The 17,654-nt window shown below is 41.5% G+C and overlaps 2 protein-coding genes and 4 non-coding genes across 6 annotated transcripts; 1 reads left to right on the top strand and 5 right to left on the bottom strand.

Moving 5' to 3' along the window:
- The first annotated feature begins 89 nt into the window (after positions 1-89).
- LOC116321113 (signal-transducing adaptor protein 1-like) lies at positions 90-8,227 on the top strand. Its single transcript, XM_039618790.1, has 10 exons — positions 90-474; positions 2,154-2,225; positions 2,381-2,497; positions 2,721-2,777; positions 3,412-3,584; positions 3,738-3,869; positions 4,359-4,428; positions 6,461-6,563; positions 6,645-6,821; positions 6,938-8,227. The coding sequence occupies exons 1-10, from the start codon at positions 373-375 to the stop codon at positions 7,054-7,056; spliced, it is 1,122 nt and encodes a 373-aa protein (XP_039474724.1). The 5' UTR covers positions 90-372; the 3' UTR covers positions 7,057-8,227.
- trnaf-gaa lies at positions 4,717-4,789 on the bottom strand. The gene has a single exon. It is a non-coding gene; the product is annotated as a tRNA-Phe (tRNA).
- On the bottom strand, positions 5,062-5,134 carry trnaf-gaa. Its single transcript has one exon. It is a non-coding gene; the product is annotated as a tRNA-Phe (tRNA).
- Positions 5,373-5,445, bottom strand: trnaf-gaa. The gene has a single exon. It is a non-coding gene; the product is annotated as a tRNA-Phe (tRNA).
- On the bottom strand, positions 5,866-5,938 carry trnaf-gaa. The gene has a single exon. It is a non-coding gene; the product is annotated as a tRNA-Phe (tRNA).
- ankrd13d (ankyrin repeat domain 13 family, member D) lies at positions 8,199-17,537 on the bottom strand. Its single transcript, XM_031754264.2, has 16 exons — positions 16,678-17,537; positions 16,425-16,560; positions 16,214-16,338; positions 15,941-15,986; positions 15,512-15,655; positions 15,072-15,261; positions 14,843-14,909; positions 14,561-14,642; positions 13,972-14,033; positions 13,728-13,858; positions 13,489-13,646; positions 12,950-13,063; positions 12,684-12,856; positions 12,352-12,431; positions 11,254-11,487; positions 8,199-8,741 (listed from the first exon to the last, which is right to left on the bottom strand). Exons 1-16 carry the CDS (start codon positions 16,759-16,761, stop codon positions 8,678-8,680), a joined length of 1,890 nt encoding a protein of 629 aa, XP_031610124.1. The 5' UTR covers positions 16,762-17,537; the 3' UTR covers positions 8,199-8,677.
- Between the last annotated feature and the right edge of the window lie 117 nt (positions 17,538-17,654).

Genomic DNA, 17,654 nt, shown 5'->3' with positions numbered 1-17,654 from the left:
TATGCTCAGGTCCAAAGTACAAAAGCACAAGTTAGTATGAGAATTCTTATAACACCAGCTACTTCCTTCTTTATATATTTACCAATGTTTCCTCATTCTGAGGGAGAGGACAGTGCTGAGGCTGAAGGTGGGGGAAAGAAAGGCTTATCTTTGTACATTTATGACCTCGTGATCAAAGCTCTCATATTCTGGACGCATAGTCTTAATTCATACCTGCTTTCAGAGCCTCATAAGGAAACAAAATCAGAACAAAGCTTTTCCAGGACTCAGCAGTTCGCCCTTGACTAGTGACTGCACCGCAAGACATAGGCTGAGCCAAAGCTGAGCCAAACCAGGGCAGAAGAAGACGTTGACTTGAGAGACTACTGGACAATGTCAAGGCCCCCCAGAGTTGTCCACAAGAGGAGGGAGACGATCACAGCCTTGCCTCTCTACTACTCTGGACACCTGCTGAAGAAACACAGCAAAGACACGGTAAGAACGAATGTGGGGAATAAACACGAAGAAATGTAAATAATTAAGAGTAAAACCAAACAAAAGCTGCAAAAGTCTATCAAAAGTAAGGCCTCATAATGGAGAATTAGCAGTGTCCGGATGTTACTAAATCACTTATACTGACTGACATTATTTTAATGCTGTAGTTCAGAGAGTTGGGTCTTACTGCACTGTAATGTTGGTTACTGAGTACAAGCTACATATTTGATCATTAATCTGCTAGATTACATAAATTTGTGTAGCATACTTATTCTTGGACTACTTTAAAAAGTGGAGACAGAGCAAATTTTGTGTTACACTACGTCAAAAAACATAAAAATCTTTTATGTCTGTATTCTTCATGCAGTCGGGACTTTCAGCAAACACACAGTGCTGTGGTACACATGAATTATGTAAGACACGTTTTTATGAGTTTGTTTTATTGGTTATCGAAAAGGTTTTATAACTTTAAAATATTTTAATGGCATGAAAAATGTAGAGAAGCAACTTTTGATATTATTATTCAAATGTAATCTGGGCTGACTGTAGTTGTTTCAATCTGACGTAAACTGTTACTGCCTTATTGTGGAGAGGGGACTAAATGTAACCACCTTTTATCACCAGTGGGTGGGTAGCTCGGCTCTGACGGTGCATCATATTTTATAATGGTAATCCAACAATAAATATACAAGACATAGAGGTTTGTTTGTAAATACCTCATCTGTAAATTATCTTACAGCCTTTAGATAAGTGTAAATACAATCATGTGACAAAGAGCATTTCTCGAAAAGCTACATCCTTAATGTTTCCACAGGAGTTAAGAGGGTAAGAGGCAGCCATGGGCTGTTAATCAAATGTACTTGATGAACTGATCATCAGCAAGAGTTTTAGCAATTTGCTAGTCTGGACCATTCTGGTGTGTTTTAAGACAATCTACCCGGGAGTCGACGTCTCATCGAGATCAGAAAAATTTCAACAACAACCAAGAGCTACATTTCAGACTCTACAGGCCTCAGTTAACGTGTTAAATGTTAAAGTTTACACCAGAGCAGTTAGAAAAAGACTGAACAAGTAGGGCATTTTTGGAAGGGTTGCCAGCAGAAAGCCTCTGTTCTCACTAAAGCAAACATGGCAGCACAGCTTTGATCTGCAAGGTTGCATCTGAACAAACCATGAGACTTCCGAAACATCGTCCTTTGGACAGATGAGACCAAAGTAGAAATGTTTGGAGATAATGTACAGCAACACGTTTGGAAAAAACAAACACAACATATCAGCACAAACACCTCATACAGACTGCAAACACGGTGGTGCAGGTAGATGCAAAGTTCACAGGACCTGTGAACTTTGCAGATACTGAGTTGACTATGAATCTCTCTGTATACTAAATATTAAAAGAGACAAATGTGAGGCCATCTGTCTGACAGCTAAAACGTGGCAAAAGTGGGTCATGCAACTATACAATGGAGAGCACCAAATCTACTAAAGAATGGCTGAAAAAAGAAAAGAATCAAGGTGCTGCAGTAGCTCAGTCAAAGTCCAGATAGCAACTAGATACCGAATCACGAAGTGTGCATAGTTTTCCACATGACTGCGTAGCTGAAAAACTGAAACAGGTCAAGTGTAAGTAGTTTAAGTGTGCATCTAAATGCCTGACATGTTCATCAAATGACTTTCAGGATTTCAAGAAATACTATGGAGAGCTCCGTGGGTGTTCGCTGTTTCTGTACAAAGATGACACACAGGATACAGTAAGCAAACACCTATGTTTATTCACATTGTGCACTTGACTAATTACCTGAATTATCTTTTGAAAATATGTGGAGTGTTTAATTCCAAGAATTAGGAAGTAGCTTTGAGGGGCAATAAGGAAGTGCTGCGAGCACTGACCTGATTTTTTTCTCAGTATACAGAGAAGTTGGACCTGGACCAGCTGAAGTCGATGGAGTCAGACTCTCCATATCAGAAGAAGGAACCCACTGTGTTCACCCTCAGCCTCAGCACAGAGAAGGTGCAACTTAAGGTCTGTTGTGATAAAACTCACTTCAAATGATCCAATTACATCTTATCTTATAATTAATCACTGGATGGATCAATACTATACATCACTCTAGCCAAAGTGAAATTAAACTGACTGACCTGACACAGTTTTCATCTTTTTATCAACTGTGTGTGTGTGTGTGTGTGTGTGTGTGTGTGTGTGTGTGTGTGTGTGTGTGTGTGTGTGTGTGTGTGTGTGTGTGTAGATGGACAGTGCAGACACGGGAGAGGTGTGGAGGGGTTTCATCCTGACTGTGGTCAAGGTGAGCAAACACACACCGATCTAATCGATTCAGCACAATTATTTCCATTTATACAGGATATTACACACACACAGTGATGTAGACAGTGGTATTTAAATAATGTTCACTTGGTATAAATAAAGTCTGACGTCCTTCGCATCATTACCGCACAGCAGAAATCGAGACCCAGGCAACATTTTTCTGTTCAGTGATGATGACCCTCAGTTTCTAGTTTGTAGCTGAACGCCTGGTGTTGTCTTTTGTGATTGGATGTGTTGTGCATTCAAAGATGCTCTTCTGCCTTAGTTGTAATGAGCCGTCAGCTATGTGGGAAAATCCCAAAAGATCAGCAGTTTCTGAAATACTCAGACCTGCCCGTTCAGCACCAACAGCCAAGTCCAAGTCACTTAAATCACCTTTTCTCCTTCTCAGTTTGAATTTCAGCAGGTTATCTTGACTGTGTCCACATGCATAAAATGTGCTGAGTTGCTGCCATGTGATTGGCTGATTAGATATTGGTGTAAATGAGCAAGGTGCCAGATAAAGTGGCCAGTGAATAAATGTTTATATATTTTTTAAATATATCAGGATATATTTTTGAACATGTTCCAGATGATCTGAATGGTACTGAGGTCGAGCTCATGTTTCCTTGCAGAAGGAGCTTCCCAGTAAGCTGCAGCTGATGCCTGGCCAGGTGTTACAGCTGAAGGAGGTTCTCGCTCAGGAAATAAAAAGAAAATCCCCATCATCACGTCCACCGCTCCCACCTCGACCAGGCTTCCTCTCAGGCCCGCCATCCAAAGACAAATTGAGCTCTGAGATTGCTGAGTAAGTTAAACTGAAGCACTATCTGCTGTTTGTGTAAACACTGATCATTTGTAGGTTCAGAAACTTCTCAGATAGACTTTAAAAAGTGCTTCAAAACAGTTAAAATACAATAAATAAAAGTGTGTCTCCTTTTTTTTCCTTTGAATCCTGTAGGTGTTTCTTTGATGTGACTCGAAAGGAGGCTGAGAAAATGCTAGAGGAAAACCCAGAGTGTGGAAGCATCATCCTTCGCCCGTCCACCATGCCCAACAACTACGCCTTGACCCTCAGACAAGTGTCATCCAGGTCTGCAAATCCATCCAAAATACTGATATACACCAGTCAATGCAGAATACCTGCTTATAAATAACTATTGAATTTTAACCATTAATTTTCTTGTATTATAATTTTTCTCCTGTACTGACTGATTTCATCAGCACATCAGCTATAAATGTCTTGTTTTATATCTTTTACAATAATATATATTACTAAGTTTTAGAACTATTTTAATATTGCTCCTGCTAATTTTGTAATGTAGCGTGACCTCGAGTGCTTTGAAAGGTGCCAACAAACAATTTATTCAGCGTATTATTATTATTACTGGTAAGTCTGACACATGGACACAGGAAAAGAAGTGTTCACCAGAAAATAACCGACAATAAAAACAGCATTAACCAGGAACAGACTGAAAGTGGAACGTAATATGAACTTTGCTCAGTGAAAACCCATTGAGCAAAAAAACACTGTGAAGAATTTAACTGTAATATAATCATCACAACGTTTCTTCTGTTTCAGCGGGCCTGTAATGAAGAATTACAGAGTGACCCAAATAAACGCCGGATTTGTCATTGAACTGGAGACGCCAGTAAGTCCTTACAGCTCTCACAGCTTCTCACCGATCAGAATATATTTCAGATAGGACACATTTACACATAAACTTCCTTCAAAGCCATAGGAGCACAACTGATTCAAAGAAAGTTCATGAGTGTGTAATGTGTGAAATTAGAGGTGGGCAGATCGATCCAAATATTGATCGTGTCGTTAACAATACTAGCATCGGATTAATACTTTCGTTTGATTAGTTCAGTAAATTATTTGGAGACATTTACCTGATAGTAATAACAATTTGGAGCTTCACATGATCAAACCACAATGCCGAAACCCGGGATTGAACCGGGGATCTCCAGATCTTCAGTCTGACGCTCTCCCAGCTGAGCTATTTCGGCAACGAACATGTTCAGCAGAAGGAGTTGTGTGTTCGCCTCACTTGAACAAACCTCAGGCTAGTTTTAAATCATGATCCACATCCACTCACAGGAAAAACAATTAAAATGCGATTAACTTCAGATGAAACCAGATTTTTTACTGGGGCAACCCACATACACAACTCTGTTCAGATTCATGGATGTAGAGAATGAGGACATGCAGAGGGTTGGTGTTGGTTCCAAAGAAATATACTGCAGTTCACCTTTATAAAGATTGATTAATCAAACCATAATGCCAAAACCCAGGATTGAACCAGGGACCTTCAGATCTTCAGTCTGACGCTCTCCCAGCTGAGCTATTTCAGTAGTGAACTGGCAGTATGTCCCCTAAAAAGCCTACTTCAGTCGCTTAAAATGACCAAACACTTTGCAGTGCCCTCCCTTTCCAACAGCTAAGAGATGGTTTGTTTCCCTGTTTGAGGAACAAGAAGACGGTTGATGTCAGTAAACTGCTCTGCCATACCTGTGCTGTTGGTGTTTTGACTGAGTGTAAATAAAGAGAGTCATCTGACTTCAATTAGGACTCCAAATAAATGCATCACGTTGCCGAAACCCGGGATTGAACCAGGGACCTTCAGATCTTCAGTCTGACGCTCTCCCAGCTGAGCTATTTCGGCACTGGAATAGCACCAAGCATCCATGATTTGCACCAAAAAGGAGTGTACATATGTACAAATGCATTTCTCTTACAAAACCATTTACTGGTTAAATAAGCAGACTTTTCAACAGTATAAGATTTATTGCCAAGAACTATTGTTCCAATAAAGAAATTATTGATCAAACACGAATTTCCTTACTTTCTGTGCCAAGTAATTTTAACTCAGTCACTGGCTTGAATTTGGTTGAAGTCATGTGGGAGAGCATCAGACTGAGCATCTGCTAAGAGGGTAGTATGTCCTGTTAGGCTTTTCTTTTAACATTTAACCTATTTGGATACAGGTCACATTTAAAATGCACAGGTGTGGTTCAGTATTATAGTGTTATTAAGCCTTTGCAGTTACCATCCTGTCTCCTGTCTCTGATTAAATGTACAATAATGCCGAAACCCGGGATTGAACCAGGGACCTTCAGATCTTCAGTCTGACGCTCTCCCAACTGAGCTATTTCGGCCGTATATGTGACAGTGAGAATGAGAGAGAGCAGTGTGACCCGTCACCTGCCCAAAACAGCCTATTTTCAAATAGTGCCACCTGGTCCAATCAGAGACATTATCGAATGTTGATCAAATGATGATCAAAAACTTCTATATAAAAGCAAAATGCGCTTACCAAAAGGACACGGGATTAATAAATGCTGCAGCAAATCATTATGTGATTTATCGCACAGAGGAATAAAACTGCAGACTGAAGATCTGAGGATCCGAGGTTCAAGTCCAGGTTTTGGCATTGTAGTACGTTTCTGTGGAGCACAAAGTTCAGATCATTGCCAGTTTGCAAGCCTCAGCAGAACAGTGAAGCTTTACAATGTTAAACAGGCCGCCTGTAATTATTATTGTTTTATTATTATTTTATTAGCTGTAAAGGTGTCATAAAATCTGCTGTGTGTAATAGGGGAATGACAGATACTTCTGATAAATCCATATGAGCATCATTAACCGAGTCTTTTGCTTTTTTTTTCACACGTCCTCTGTAGGTGACCGTCAGCTCCCTGAAGGATGTTCTAAAATACTTCATTGAAAAAACAGAGTACCGGCTTTGTCCTTTCATTCCATCTCAGCCCTACGACACTTTGATCGGTGAGAGCACTGCTTTTAAAAATGGTTAAAAAATGGTGACAGTGAAGTGGGCAACTCCTAACCACAGATTGTGTTCAATAGAGGCGTCACCAGCTCCCAAGTGCCTCAACACAACCCCACGTGCGCCTAAACCACTACCAAAGGCACAAGTGTCCCCTATGCTGCGGTCACAGACCAAAGAGAAGATTCTGCCAAACAAGCCTGATGAGGGAGAATATGTCATTCCTGATGATCCCAGTGACTCCAGCCTGAATCTAGGTGAGCAGAGTGAATGTTGATTTAAAAACAAAACAAACAAGTGAACGGGCAGAAGGTTAAATCAAGGCTCATGTGAGAGCAAGTCTAAATTACTTGAATGCTTTTGTCTAAACCAGCTCAGTTGGATGATGAGCTCAGGAGAGCCCTAAAACAACGGAGAGAAAACATCTACGTTTCGACTGATGAGAAAGTCTCCCCTTATGAAACAAAACTGAATGGAAAAACAACAATGTAACACGGCACGGTGGACGACCGAGAAACCGACAGCGTGAAGCAGGGACTGGTGTAACCTGACAAGTATAACGTTAAACTTTTACCTACAGCTCAGAGATCACAATGTTCATGGTGAAAATGGCTAAATTCTGCTGTATTGAAACGAAATGTAATAATTTTTCTCCAAGATGGGAGAGTTTGGACCGTTGCTTAAATATTGCGACCAAATGAGCGGGCGGTGCTAGATGATCAGAAGGATTTCTGTGTTTATTTCATTGACCACAAATGTCTGCACCCGTCGTTGCAATCCAGCTGAGGTGTGTCAATAAGAAAGCAGTACATTTCATCCTGTAGTCAGTCCCAGAAACTTTGTAAAGGATTAAATCTTTGTTCAAATCTTTGTACCTGTGGATGGAACCACATTGAAACTTTTACATTGAGGGTTCACCAAAGTAATCAACCCCTTCGGGAACTTGAATGTTAACGAATGAAAAGTCATGCCCTGGATGTTTGAGGATGTTTAGACTGGGCTGAGGGCAGCCATCAGTGACACTGCCACAGCTAAAATAATAATACCAGAAGCAGGAGGGTCTGAACATGAGGATGAAACATGTTTGAGAGCCCGAGAATATTTCTAAAAAGCTTGGACAATTTGCAGATAAGATTTACACATTGCAATGTGGTAAGATTATCAGTGAAAATCTTTAATATGTTCTCAATGAAAGATTGTTTACATGTCCAACAATGCGTCACTGTACTCCATTTTTGTATTTTTTTAATAGTTTTGTAAGAGTGAGCTCAAACGCTGTCACTGGGGTTGAATATGATTCCAACTCTGCTGAGTGTTTTCTTGATTTACTGATCGATTGATGACTATTTTCACGATACAAAAGTGATGACTTTGATGCCAAAAATCTCACGTAGGTGAAAACAATCAACTGCCAAAGTAACATGAATAGGTTTTGCGGATTAACTTTTGTTTTTGTCTCAGCTTCTGCTTGTTATTCATGTTTAAATGTGTAAAAAAAAAAAAAATAGCAACATAAAAGCTTAAAGCACTGTTGTTTATTTCAGATCGATTTATAATTAAATTGTAAATATAGAAAGCCGATGTTTCTTCTTATTCTTTATTAATAAATAAAAAAAGCAACAACACAGACACAATTCAGGATCATTGTTATTTTTTTATTTTTCACACACAGGAGTAAGCCAACATAAACTTTTGAAATGTTATAGTTTTATAAGTTATTCCATTGAGATTGCACTTTTTTTATTTTATTTTGTATCTTTATTGTGGATCATGTTATAGGTTTAAAGTTTAAGGATCATTCATTACTCAGTAAAGACAGCAAGACTGTGAAAAATATTCAATAAAAAAGAAAACCAAACACTCTCTCCCTTTTCGTCTCCTCCTTGACTATAGTGTTTATTTTTTGTTGTTTTTTAAGAGTAACGGTCTCTTCCTGTTTCACATTTCTTATATTCAGGTCCTTTACACTCTGTTGTAGCAGCCTTCGTGTGAGAAAGACAAATAAAATATCTGTAATAAGTTAACATCTCAGGATTTAAAAAATAAAACAGAATAAATAAGATGATTGTTCCCTAATGTAGACCTGCCTCCGCCTGCCCTTGTCGGTGTTACATTACTTTTCGGTGAGTGACAGCTGCAGGATCCTCTCGAGCTCCTCCTCCTCCTCTTTACGCTTCCTGTAGCAAAATAAGAAGTTTATCTGTCAGAACAATGACAGTATCATCACTTTAAGATGACTTTGTTCTCAGATTTAAGGCGTCTGAAAGGCTGTTCGGATCGTGTTATCAGTGTAATTAGATAGTGTGTTAAAGTAGTGTTAAATCTAAAGTGGTGTATTTGATATCCCCGTGTTGGTGTTCCTGCATCATCTTAATCACAAAATAATTTTCAGAAAATTCCAATTTTTTAACAATTGAGTATTTGGTGAATCTTCTGATGAAATTTTTAAAAATGAAATATTAATTTGCATATATGAGCATCATATTTTATATTATTTTTTGCAATTTATTCCGTAAAAATGTCTCCTGCAACTTACCTTTTTTTTCAGGGGGTGGAGTTAGGGGAGGGAGATCACACTTGTGATGTAATCTCAAAAACTCACTTAACAAATATGATTTGGCTTTAAAGCGATCAAGCACATTGTTGTGATGTCATAGCCTTGCAATGTGGGAGTGGGGGGTTTGTTTATATTAAATTTTCTTCTTGAACAAACGGCAAACATTTTAACTCTTTTCTTTAATCAGTTTGTACACAAGAACATATTATCAACTTAGGTTTGCCATTGGCCAAATTTAGGTTACTCATGTTTTAAAAGCATTAACTTCTTGGCTAATGCTAACTGAATGCTCCCTGGCCAGTTGAGATGCTGATCCTGGAGCAACATTAGTATTGATGATGCAGGAACAACACCAACACACCAAAAGATGGAACAAATGTGGCTTGTTTGGAAGGACTGACAGAAGAAAGCCTCCTCTCTCTAAAAAGCACATGGCAGTACAGCTTGGGTTTGCAAAGCTGCATTTGAACAAAGCACAAGACCTTTGGAACAATGTCCTTTGGACAGACGAGGGGTGATGATTTGGGCTTGTTTTGCAGTCACGGGGACTGGGCACCTTATAGTCATTGAGTGGACTGTGAACTCCTCTGTATCACATTTGACTCTATTCTAGAGTCAAATGTGAGGCCATCTGTCCGACAGCTAAAGCTTGGCCAGAAGTGGGTCACGTACCAGGACAGAAAATCTACAACAGAATGGCTGACTCAACCTGATTGAAATGCTGTGATGGGACATTAAGAGAAACCCTGTGAACCTCGATAAACTGAAGCAATGTTGTAAAGAAGCGTGATGTGAGAGACTGATGAAGAAAACAATTAGTGCAAGTTACTGCTACTAAAAGATGTTTCTCCAAGCTTCTGAATCACGGGGACTATAGCTGAAAAAAAACGTTTTCAATCTAAGAAAACTGCACAGTTCTTGCTGAAGTGCACATGAATTATGAAAATCAAGAAATTGACTAAAGAAAATGAATTTTTCGTTGAACAGGTGACACGTGCATATTTAATCAGGTTACCTCCCAAACAAAAGGGACCAAAAGCAGCATGACATCACACTGAATTTACAGCTCATTACCATCTGACACAAAGGAGGATGGAAGAGTAACTCACTGCTAAATGTGCATTAACCTGGCAGAGATGACTGAGGATGACCGTCTGAAAACAATACACGAGTCTGAGTCGTCGTGAGTCCTAATTTGGGTCAGAATATTTTAATTTTCACCTTTATTTTATAAAATTGTGTCCGTAGAAGTTCACAAGACTGCAGAATGAGAAGTGACCCCCCACAGCCCTCCACTGTTTTGCTCGTTCAGTGGACTGAACCTTTCACTTTGGGCATTTAACATCTGATGAAAGCCCTCGTGCTTCATAAAGACACTTTTAAACTGCCTGTACAGCTAATAGTTTGCAGGTTCAATCGAGCCTCTTTAACAGCAGCTGAACTATGAGCTGCCATTAACACCAGAAATAATTAGACCGCTACAAGCTGAAGGCTGATATAGTTATAATACACATCAGATAAACTACTTTGCTATTTGGCTATGATAGTGCTGGGTAGCATTAATGGGCTGTTGACAAGCAGTATTTTATCCCTCATTATCTTCCTCTCCTTTTTTTCATAGTTTATTTTTCAAGCTTAAAACATTTTTAATGTTTCCAGCCACGTGAGAGCAAGGAAACTTGTCCGCGGTGTCCCCCGCCTCTAGCCCAGTGACAGATGGGTAACCCTGAATTAGATACGTGGTAATGAAAAAGAGTGATTAGATGAATGGATGAATCCATCTGAATCCAATTGCTTCCCTAAGCAGGGAATAATTTGTCAGCATCATTTGTTTTTTGGGAGATTTTTGACACCCCAAAGTGTCGCAGTTGTTGTTTGTCACACCATGCTGCCAAAATATGAGTTTGAGATGAAAGAGCAGAGGGCGGCACTCTCTGCGTGCACACTCCATTAAATTAAAACAAAAATAAAAAAGATGACTAATGCTTTGTATGCTCTACAAATTCTAGCAGGTGTGACAGGGTTTTTTTTGTTTGTTGTGGTTTCTTCCTTCTGTCTAACAATTATAGGTCGTATAAACCCACAATTTCAGAAATGACTCATTTCCTCATCCATCTCGTCTCCACTCCCACCTGTCCATCTCCTCCTGCTCCCTGCACGACAGCTCCATGGCAATCCGCAGCTGCTCGTCGAAGCTGGTCGCCACGCCGTAGTGTGCGGATAAGCGCGGATCGGTCACTGTGCTGTAGGAGAGGGGGGAGTTGGCGGTGGGGTCCAACGGAGAGACAGAAGAGGGCTGGCTGGGGTCGGCCATCTCCTCTCCCTCTCTGCTGGCCAGTGAGATGGACAGAGACTCCTGGATCGCCCTGAGACGGGAGAGAAATGAGGATACCGTTAAATAACGACGGGTCTCTTAACAGGAGACTTTTCAAGCTGTGCTTCATTACAGGATAAATTTAAGCTGGTGCTCTCAGGAGAACGTGGGAAGAAAAAGCTCATCACTGAACTCTATTTAGAAATGTGTAATTAAGTTACTTTACAAGCCAGGGATTTCCCTGCATAACAACAAGGAAGATAAGTTAAAAACGTCCTGATTTTTCTTTACAGTAACAACCACAATAGAGTATGTAAGGTCAAAACCTTTTAACCAGACATTTCAAAAAGTGAGTGAAAAGTATATGATCAGTGCCATTTGTTTCCATAGTGAAGAGGCGGCGCACTGGCAAGAAAGAAGAACCTGTTAAATTTGGTTGCAGAGGTTAAAGTGTAAGTATTAAAGTTTAATACCAGAGAAAACATATGGAGGATATCTACCTGCATGTCCTCATATCTCTGACTGTTTTCTGACTCTTTCATTCAGGCGTAAAACCTTCACCTAGTGTGAGCAGTGTGAAAGTGTCCGTGAACTAAAGCTGGGCCTGGTCGCTGATCTGTGTTGCATACGATTTAGACAGACTGACTGTGATAGCAGACGTTTAGTCTCATCATTTCATTTGCAGAACAAAAACATGTCAGAATGTCCAGCCAACAGTCCACGGACCAGTCATTAACACGTGTTGCATAGATGAGTGACTCAGCTGCCAGGTTTATGCTCCTCTTTATCAAACACGACAATCTGCTGGAAATAGTCCTTAGGCGTGTTGTGCCCCATCTCAGAATGTTTCAAGTAATTATTAAGGACATGCCCAGCTCAAGAAAAGAAGATGGGTAAAGCCTGAGGATAAGCTCACCTCTCCAGCTGAGAGTCTTCCTCGTACAGGGGAGACTGCGGCACTGGGCGGCTGTTGGTAAGGGCCTCCCAGATGGTCACCTGAAAACCGGACACAAGTGTTACACTTGGCTTTAGATTTAAGGACAACCTACACAGAGGCTGTGCTGAGCTTTTCAATGATTCACAGTGGAATGAATTTGAGATGATAAAAACACTGTAACAGTATTATCACCAAAGACCGGTGTTTTTCAAAAATGTCACACGAGAAGGACAAATTACTAAAAAAACAGAAAAGTCTTGAAAGGAAAAGAAGAACAAGGCTCTGTGACCCAGAAGGGGATTTGTTCTGACCTGGTCGCTCTCAGTGCCGGCGTCCAGCAGACTCTGCTGAATGGCGAACTGCAGCAGGTTGTCATCCTCGTCCCTCATTGGCTCGCTGCGGCCCGGACCGAGAGTGGTGTAGTCGGGAGGGGGCTCAAACACTGAGGGGTCCACCTCACAGTGGAAGGGAGGAGTGGCCTGACCTGTGATATGAGAAGGTACATAATAATGATTACAGGTCAATTTAAAGTCGCGTAAAGGTATCAGGTACCACTAAATGTTAGGTCAGTAGTTACCAGCTTCTCCGGGGCTCTCTGGTTTGTGAACCGTCACAGAACTGACTGGCTCGTCACAGCCGCATAGGTTGCTGAACGTCACTCTGGCGTTCAACACATGAAACAGAGGAATCTCTGAAAGGCAGACGGAGAGTTCAGTCAGACATGAGATGTGGTGGCCAACAAGGACTTAAAAAAAAAACCATATAAATAAAAATCCTTCAAAACCCACAAAAGGTGACTGGAGGCGCAGAGGTGACTTGCATTTCTGGGATCTTTAATATATTCATTATTTAATTATATACTTCATTTAAGCTAGGGTTGCACACCCTAAACAAGACAGCTGCCATTTGGATTTAACCAGTTTTGACCGATGATTTGATACATGTGATTTTTACACCCTGGTGAACATAGAAACTAAAGTCTTTGCTCTCTCCTCTTTCATTTATACAGGTGTTTGCTCTTGGTATTGCAATAGAACTACCATGAGATGATGCCAAGTTGGCAAAATAGTCTCATTCAAATAGTGCCACTAACAACATATATCTAAGCACACTCACCTATCTTGACAGGGAAACCTGGTGGTAGGCGGAGGGTGATGAAGTCACGCAGCTTGGCAAAGTGGGCGTTCGAAATGGCCATGAGGTCTATGATGGGTGTCACTTGCTCGGCCAGGGACAGAGGGTGAGTCTCGCTCAACCACAGCGTTGCTTTAAACCTAGAATGGGGGCAGCACAACAAAAAGAGAAATAAGGGTGGTGATGAACATCTGTGCATGGATTTGCTTTGTGTATCTTACCTCTGGACTTTGCTGGTAAGCTCGATGGGACGTCCAATGTCGCGGCCATTCAAGTTGAACTCCGGGTTGAAGTATTCCTCAGCTGTGATGGCTGTGGGGTTGTGAGGACTGGCGCACTGGGACACGTTGCTCTAAGAGAAATATGGAAAGAGAGCAGTAAGTAACAGTGTTCATTAAAGGAGGCTGAAAGCAGTGTAGGTGGTGTGTGTGTAGATGTTAATGCACGGGCGCTGTGGAGACTTACCCCATTGTGAGCTGTGTGCTGTTCAGCAATCCCCAGGAAAGACTGCAGAGGAGTCTTTGAGCCTGAGTAGGAAGACGAACAGGAATAAAAAGAGATCACTATAAAAGTGCTCCAAAAATCCATTAAATTTACTCTGTATGGTCTGTTTAAAGTGGACTTTAAATTTCCAGCCCGTATTTTTATTCCAGCACATTATTAGAGCAGCTGTGCAAGATCCATAGTTCAAAATAGTCCTTATTTATCTTTTACTGTGCCTATAGACTGATAATCTATCTGACATGGAGCATTCTGAGCAGTTAGATGCTTCGCTTTCAGTCTCAGAGGGATTACTCATACTTATTATTTAAAACCTTGACCGCGTTTAACATGAACATTCACACTTGTAGCAGTGTACATATGACCAGAAACAAGTAAAAGCATAATAAGTCCACTTTAAGGAAAGTATCCATGAAGAGCTAATTTTCTAATACAATCAACATTTCAATACAATAAATTGGTGAAAAATCCAAAGTCACATTTCTCAGTCTCCATGATCTGTCCAAGATACACACCTCAGTTATGAGGTGTATCTGTGTGTATCCGTTGTTACCTTTGCTTCTCGACTTGTCCTGGTCTGACAGATGTTCTGTCCTTGAACGAGTCACCAGCTCCACATTGGTAGCGCTGTAAACCTTTACACAACAACGCACAAAGGAAAAGCACCCGTGAGCATTTTTGTTTGCTTTTACAAAAATATTTTTTATATTTTTAATAACCATAAAACAGGGGTGTACAGTGAGGAGTACAAGTCTCTGTCTGTCTAAATTCAAAAGCACAGTTTGAAATAAATAATTAAATACATCTAAAACTAAATGGGCTCACTCGCACTTACTTTAGCTTCATACCCACTGACGACCTCGCTCTTCTCAGAACGCCAGCCCCAGATTCCAGACTTGTTCCTAAACACACAATGACAAATTAAGTGCTCATCGTGCTAATATAATATATATTTCTGCATGATTAACTGCGAGGATGCACTCGGAGTTTATGCACAGAAACATGACGAATGAGATGTGTGGAAATAATTTAAGAATTCTGCGTTTATGTATACAGTATGTTACCGCTCAAATGCAATATTGCGAGTGTTGAGGTGCGTGGAGACAATAGGTGATGTGAGTCTCTGGGCTGTGTTCTCTTGAGACGGCTGCATTGCTGCCAGGAGCGAAGGCGCATCACGAGGGGACAACACGAGCGGCTCTGTGTACACGACCTGCTTCTCATGGTCCACCTCCATGACCACTGCCCCGTCATCTGAGAAGAGACGGACAGATAGCACAAACAGCTAGGCTGAGTAATCAGGGGGCATACAAAACTCAATTAAGATACAGGTGCAAGAGGAAAATGACAATAATTCTGACAGAATGAAAGCCATCACAAAGCTAGAAGAACAGAATTGCTTTTTAGTCTTTCGAGGATGGCCTACATCAGCTCAGAATCTACGTTAGCTTCTAAGTTAAAAGGCTTGCATGCTATTGTGGCCTCAGGTGCAAAAAGCGCATACCTCCACCCTTGAAGATATAGCTACGTCGTCCTTTCAGCCAAGTCATGTGTTCGAAACCCAGGAGTGTGGTGTCCACACGGAGGCAAGAGCCACTCTTCCACACCCGATAGACATCACTGGGGCACACTTTTGACACCAAGGGCACTGAGATGGAAGGTGAAGAAGATGAGATGCAGTTACAGTGAAGTAGCACTAGAAACAATTTGAATACCTAATGAATAAAAAACTGGTTGACTATACAGCTGACAATTTCTGTATGACTTTATTAACTATCAATGAGAGAATCATATATGCTATAATCTGGTTGGTAGTGATACTCTAATTTTAATCTGCTGAACAACATCTGTTTGCTGCTGTTGTGGGAGCTGTCCAGCTGCTTGTGGTGCTGAAACTGACCTCTGTGGATATGCATTAATGAGCCACACTCACCCCAACTGGTGAACTCCCACTTCATCTCCACATAAAAGTCCCGTGCCTGGAAGACACAGAAGACACTCTTAAATCTTCTCAAGTCTTCTTACATTTGTGCTTTCAGATTCAATACAGCTCAAGAGCTGCTAAAAACATACACTGACACATCAGACTTAAACTTTTCCCCATCAATCTTCAACCAGGCATCGAGGAATTGATGAAGGTTGTCTCAGTTCAATGGGTCAGGTGTAAAACCAAAGAGATTACTTTTGTGCAACCAGATGGATCTACCTGTCTTAGTTTGCTGAGCAGCTCGGGAATGCCCGCCAGTCTCTCAGTGGCACGCTTGAAGTCTCTGTACTGAAGCACCAGCTGTACAAGCTCAGGGTCCCCGGTGCTCACTGCCTCCTGCAAGACTGAAACATACATTTATTTACAGAGGATGTTTCTCTTTCCCTCTGTTGCCTGAGGGAAGGAAACAGAGAAGCAGCAGAGCACTCACTGGTCCAGCCCTGTGCGTTACAATGTGTAGGGTCTGCAGAGTGCCTGAGCAGCACCCGGGTTGACTCCAGGTGGCCCAGACACACAGCAAGCTCCAGCGGGGTGCGCCCTCTCGGATCCAAGCGCTCCAGATCCTGCTGCAAAACCAAACACACAAGCAGCAGCAGCATGAGCGCAATGCAGTTCGACATGCCAAAAAACCCCCATCATCTATCACCAGCTCCAAAAAACAAAATCAAAGACACCCGTCTTACCTCTTTCTTCTGTAGCTCTCGATCCAGCTCCAGGTACTGATTGTTCCAAACCAGATAATGCAAAGGAAACGCTTCTTGAGCCATGTTTGACGACCGTTTGAGAGTTAATCAGCAGGAAAGCTACGACTTCTGCAGCAACACCACAGCAGACGGGTGCTGCGCTGATCGGCACCGCTGCTTAGCTAGCTAGCCTCGTTTACAGCAGGGAATTGTAAACTCTGAATACAAGAGGTGTGTCACCAAGGAGGAAAAAACCCTTCCACTCACTAAATGCACACAAGTCGCTAGCGTTAGTCAGCAACAAAACGACTACTGTACCTGCCTATGGAAATTAGTGGGCTGAGTTAGCCTAGCTAACTCAGCCCACTAATTTGTTGTAGTTAACGTTAACTAGCAGCTAGCTGGGCTAACGTTAGCTAACTGGCTAATAACGTCATTTCTCGCTCCTTTTGGCGCCTGTGTTCCATTATTCGTAACTGTAGACAGCCGAAAATGCGCCTCAGTGTCCGCTCATCTTTTCCACAGTGTCCTTAAAGTAGTAAAATAGCGGGTGAAATTGCCGGCTGATGGAGTTAGCTAGCTTCTCCCCCGCTGCTGCTGCTGCTACTGCAACCATTCCCCCCCTTTCTTATCGTAGGGCTGTCTAAATAACACAAGACACGGCCTTTACTCCGCTTTCACATCCAGGTCCCTCGAGTTGGGGCATCCGAGATGATGCTGGTGACAGTTCATGTCGGACAGCACTAGTGTCCTGCCAAGCAAACGCCTAATAAAGCTGATCACATCTGTCAGTCTGCTGCGATCCGGTACATATATTCCTGTGTATTTACAGCCGCAGCGGCAGTTTTCTTTCTTTATTATTTATTTATCTAGGCGTCGCTTTATTTCCAGGTTATTGAGAGATGCTGGGTGGAGCCACCGAGGAGTGGATGGATGGTATAAACAGGAAAATACTAGTGATGTAATTGCAGTGCATC

The sequence above is a fragment of the Oreochromis aureus genome, linkage group 2 (assembly GCF_013358895.1).
Source record: "Oreochromis aureus strain Israel breed Guangdong linkage group 2, ZZ_aureus, whole genome shotgun sequence".
Lineage (NCBI taxonomy): Eukaryota > Metazoa > Chordata > Actinopteri > Cichliformes > Cichlidae > Oreochromis > Oreochromis aureus.
The sequence above is the reverse complement of the archived record's forward strand: the minus strand, read 5'-3'. Positions and strand labels throughout refer to the sequence as shown.

Excerpts from the sequence above, each read along its gene's own strand:
- LOC116321113 (XM_039618790.1), top strand. The coding sequence starts at position 373 with ATGTCAAGGCCCCCCAGAGTTGTCCACAAGAGGAGGGAGACGATCACA. Across the intron at positions 475-2,153 it reads AGAAACACAGCAAAGACACG|GATTTCAAGAAATACTATGG; the intron begins GTAAGAACGAAT and ends AATGACTTTCAG. Across the intron at positions 6,822-6,937 it reads TGACTCCAGCCTGAATCTAG|CTCAGTTGGATGATGAGCTC; the intron begins GTGAGCAGAGTG and ends TGTCTAAACCAG.
- ankrd13d (XM_031754264.2), bottom strand. The coding sequence starts at position 16,761 with ATGGCTCAAGAAGCGTTTCCTTTGCATTATCTGGTTTGGAACAATCAG. Across the intron at positions 13,859-13,971 it reads AGCACACAGCTCACAATGGG|AGCAACGTGTCCCAGTGCGC; the intron begins GTAAGTCTCCAC and ends TATTTCTCTTAG. Across the intron at positions 13,064-13,488 it reads AGGTTTCCCTGTCAAGATAG|AGATTCCTCTGTTTCATGTG; the intron begins GTGAGTGTGCTT and ends TCTGCCTTTCAG.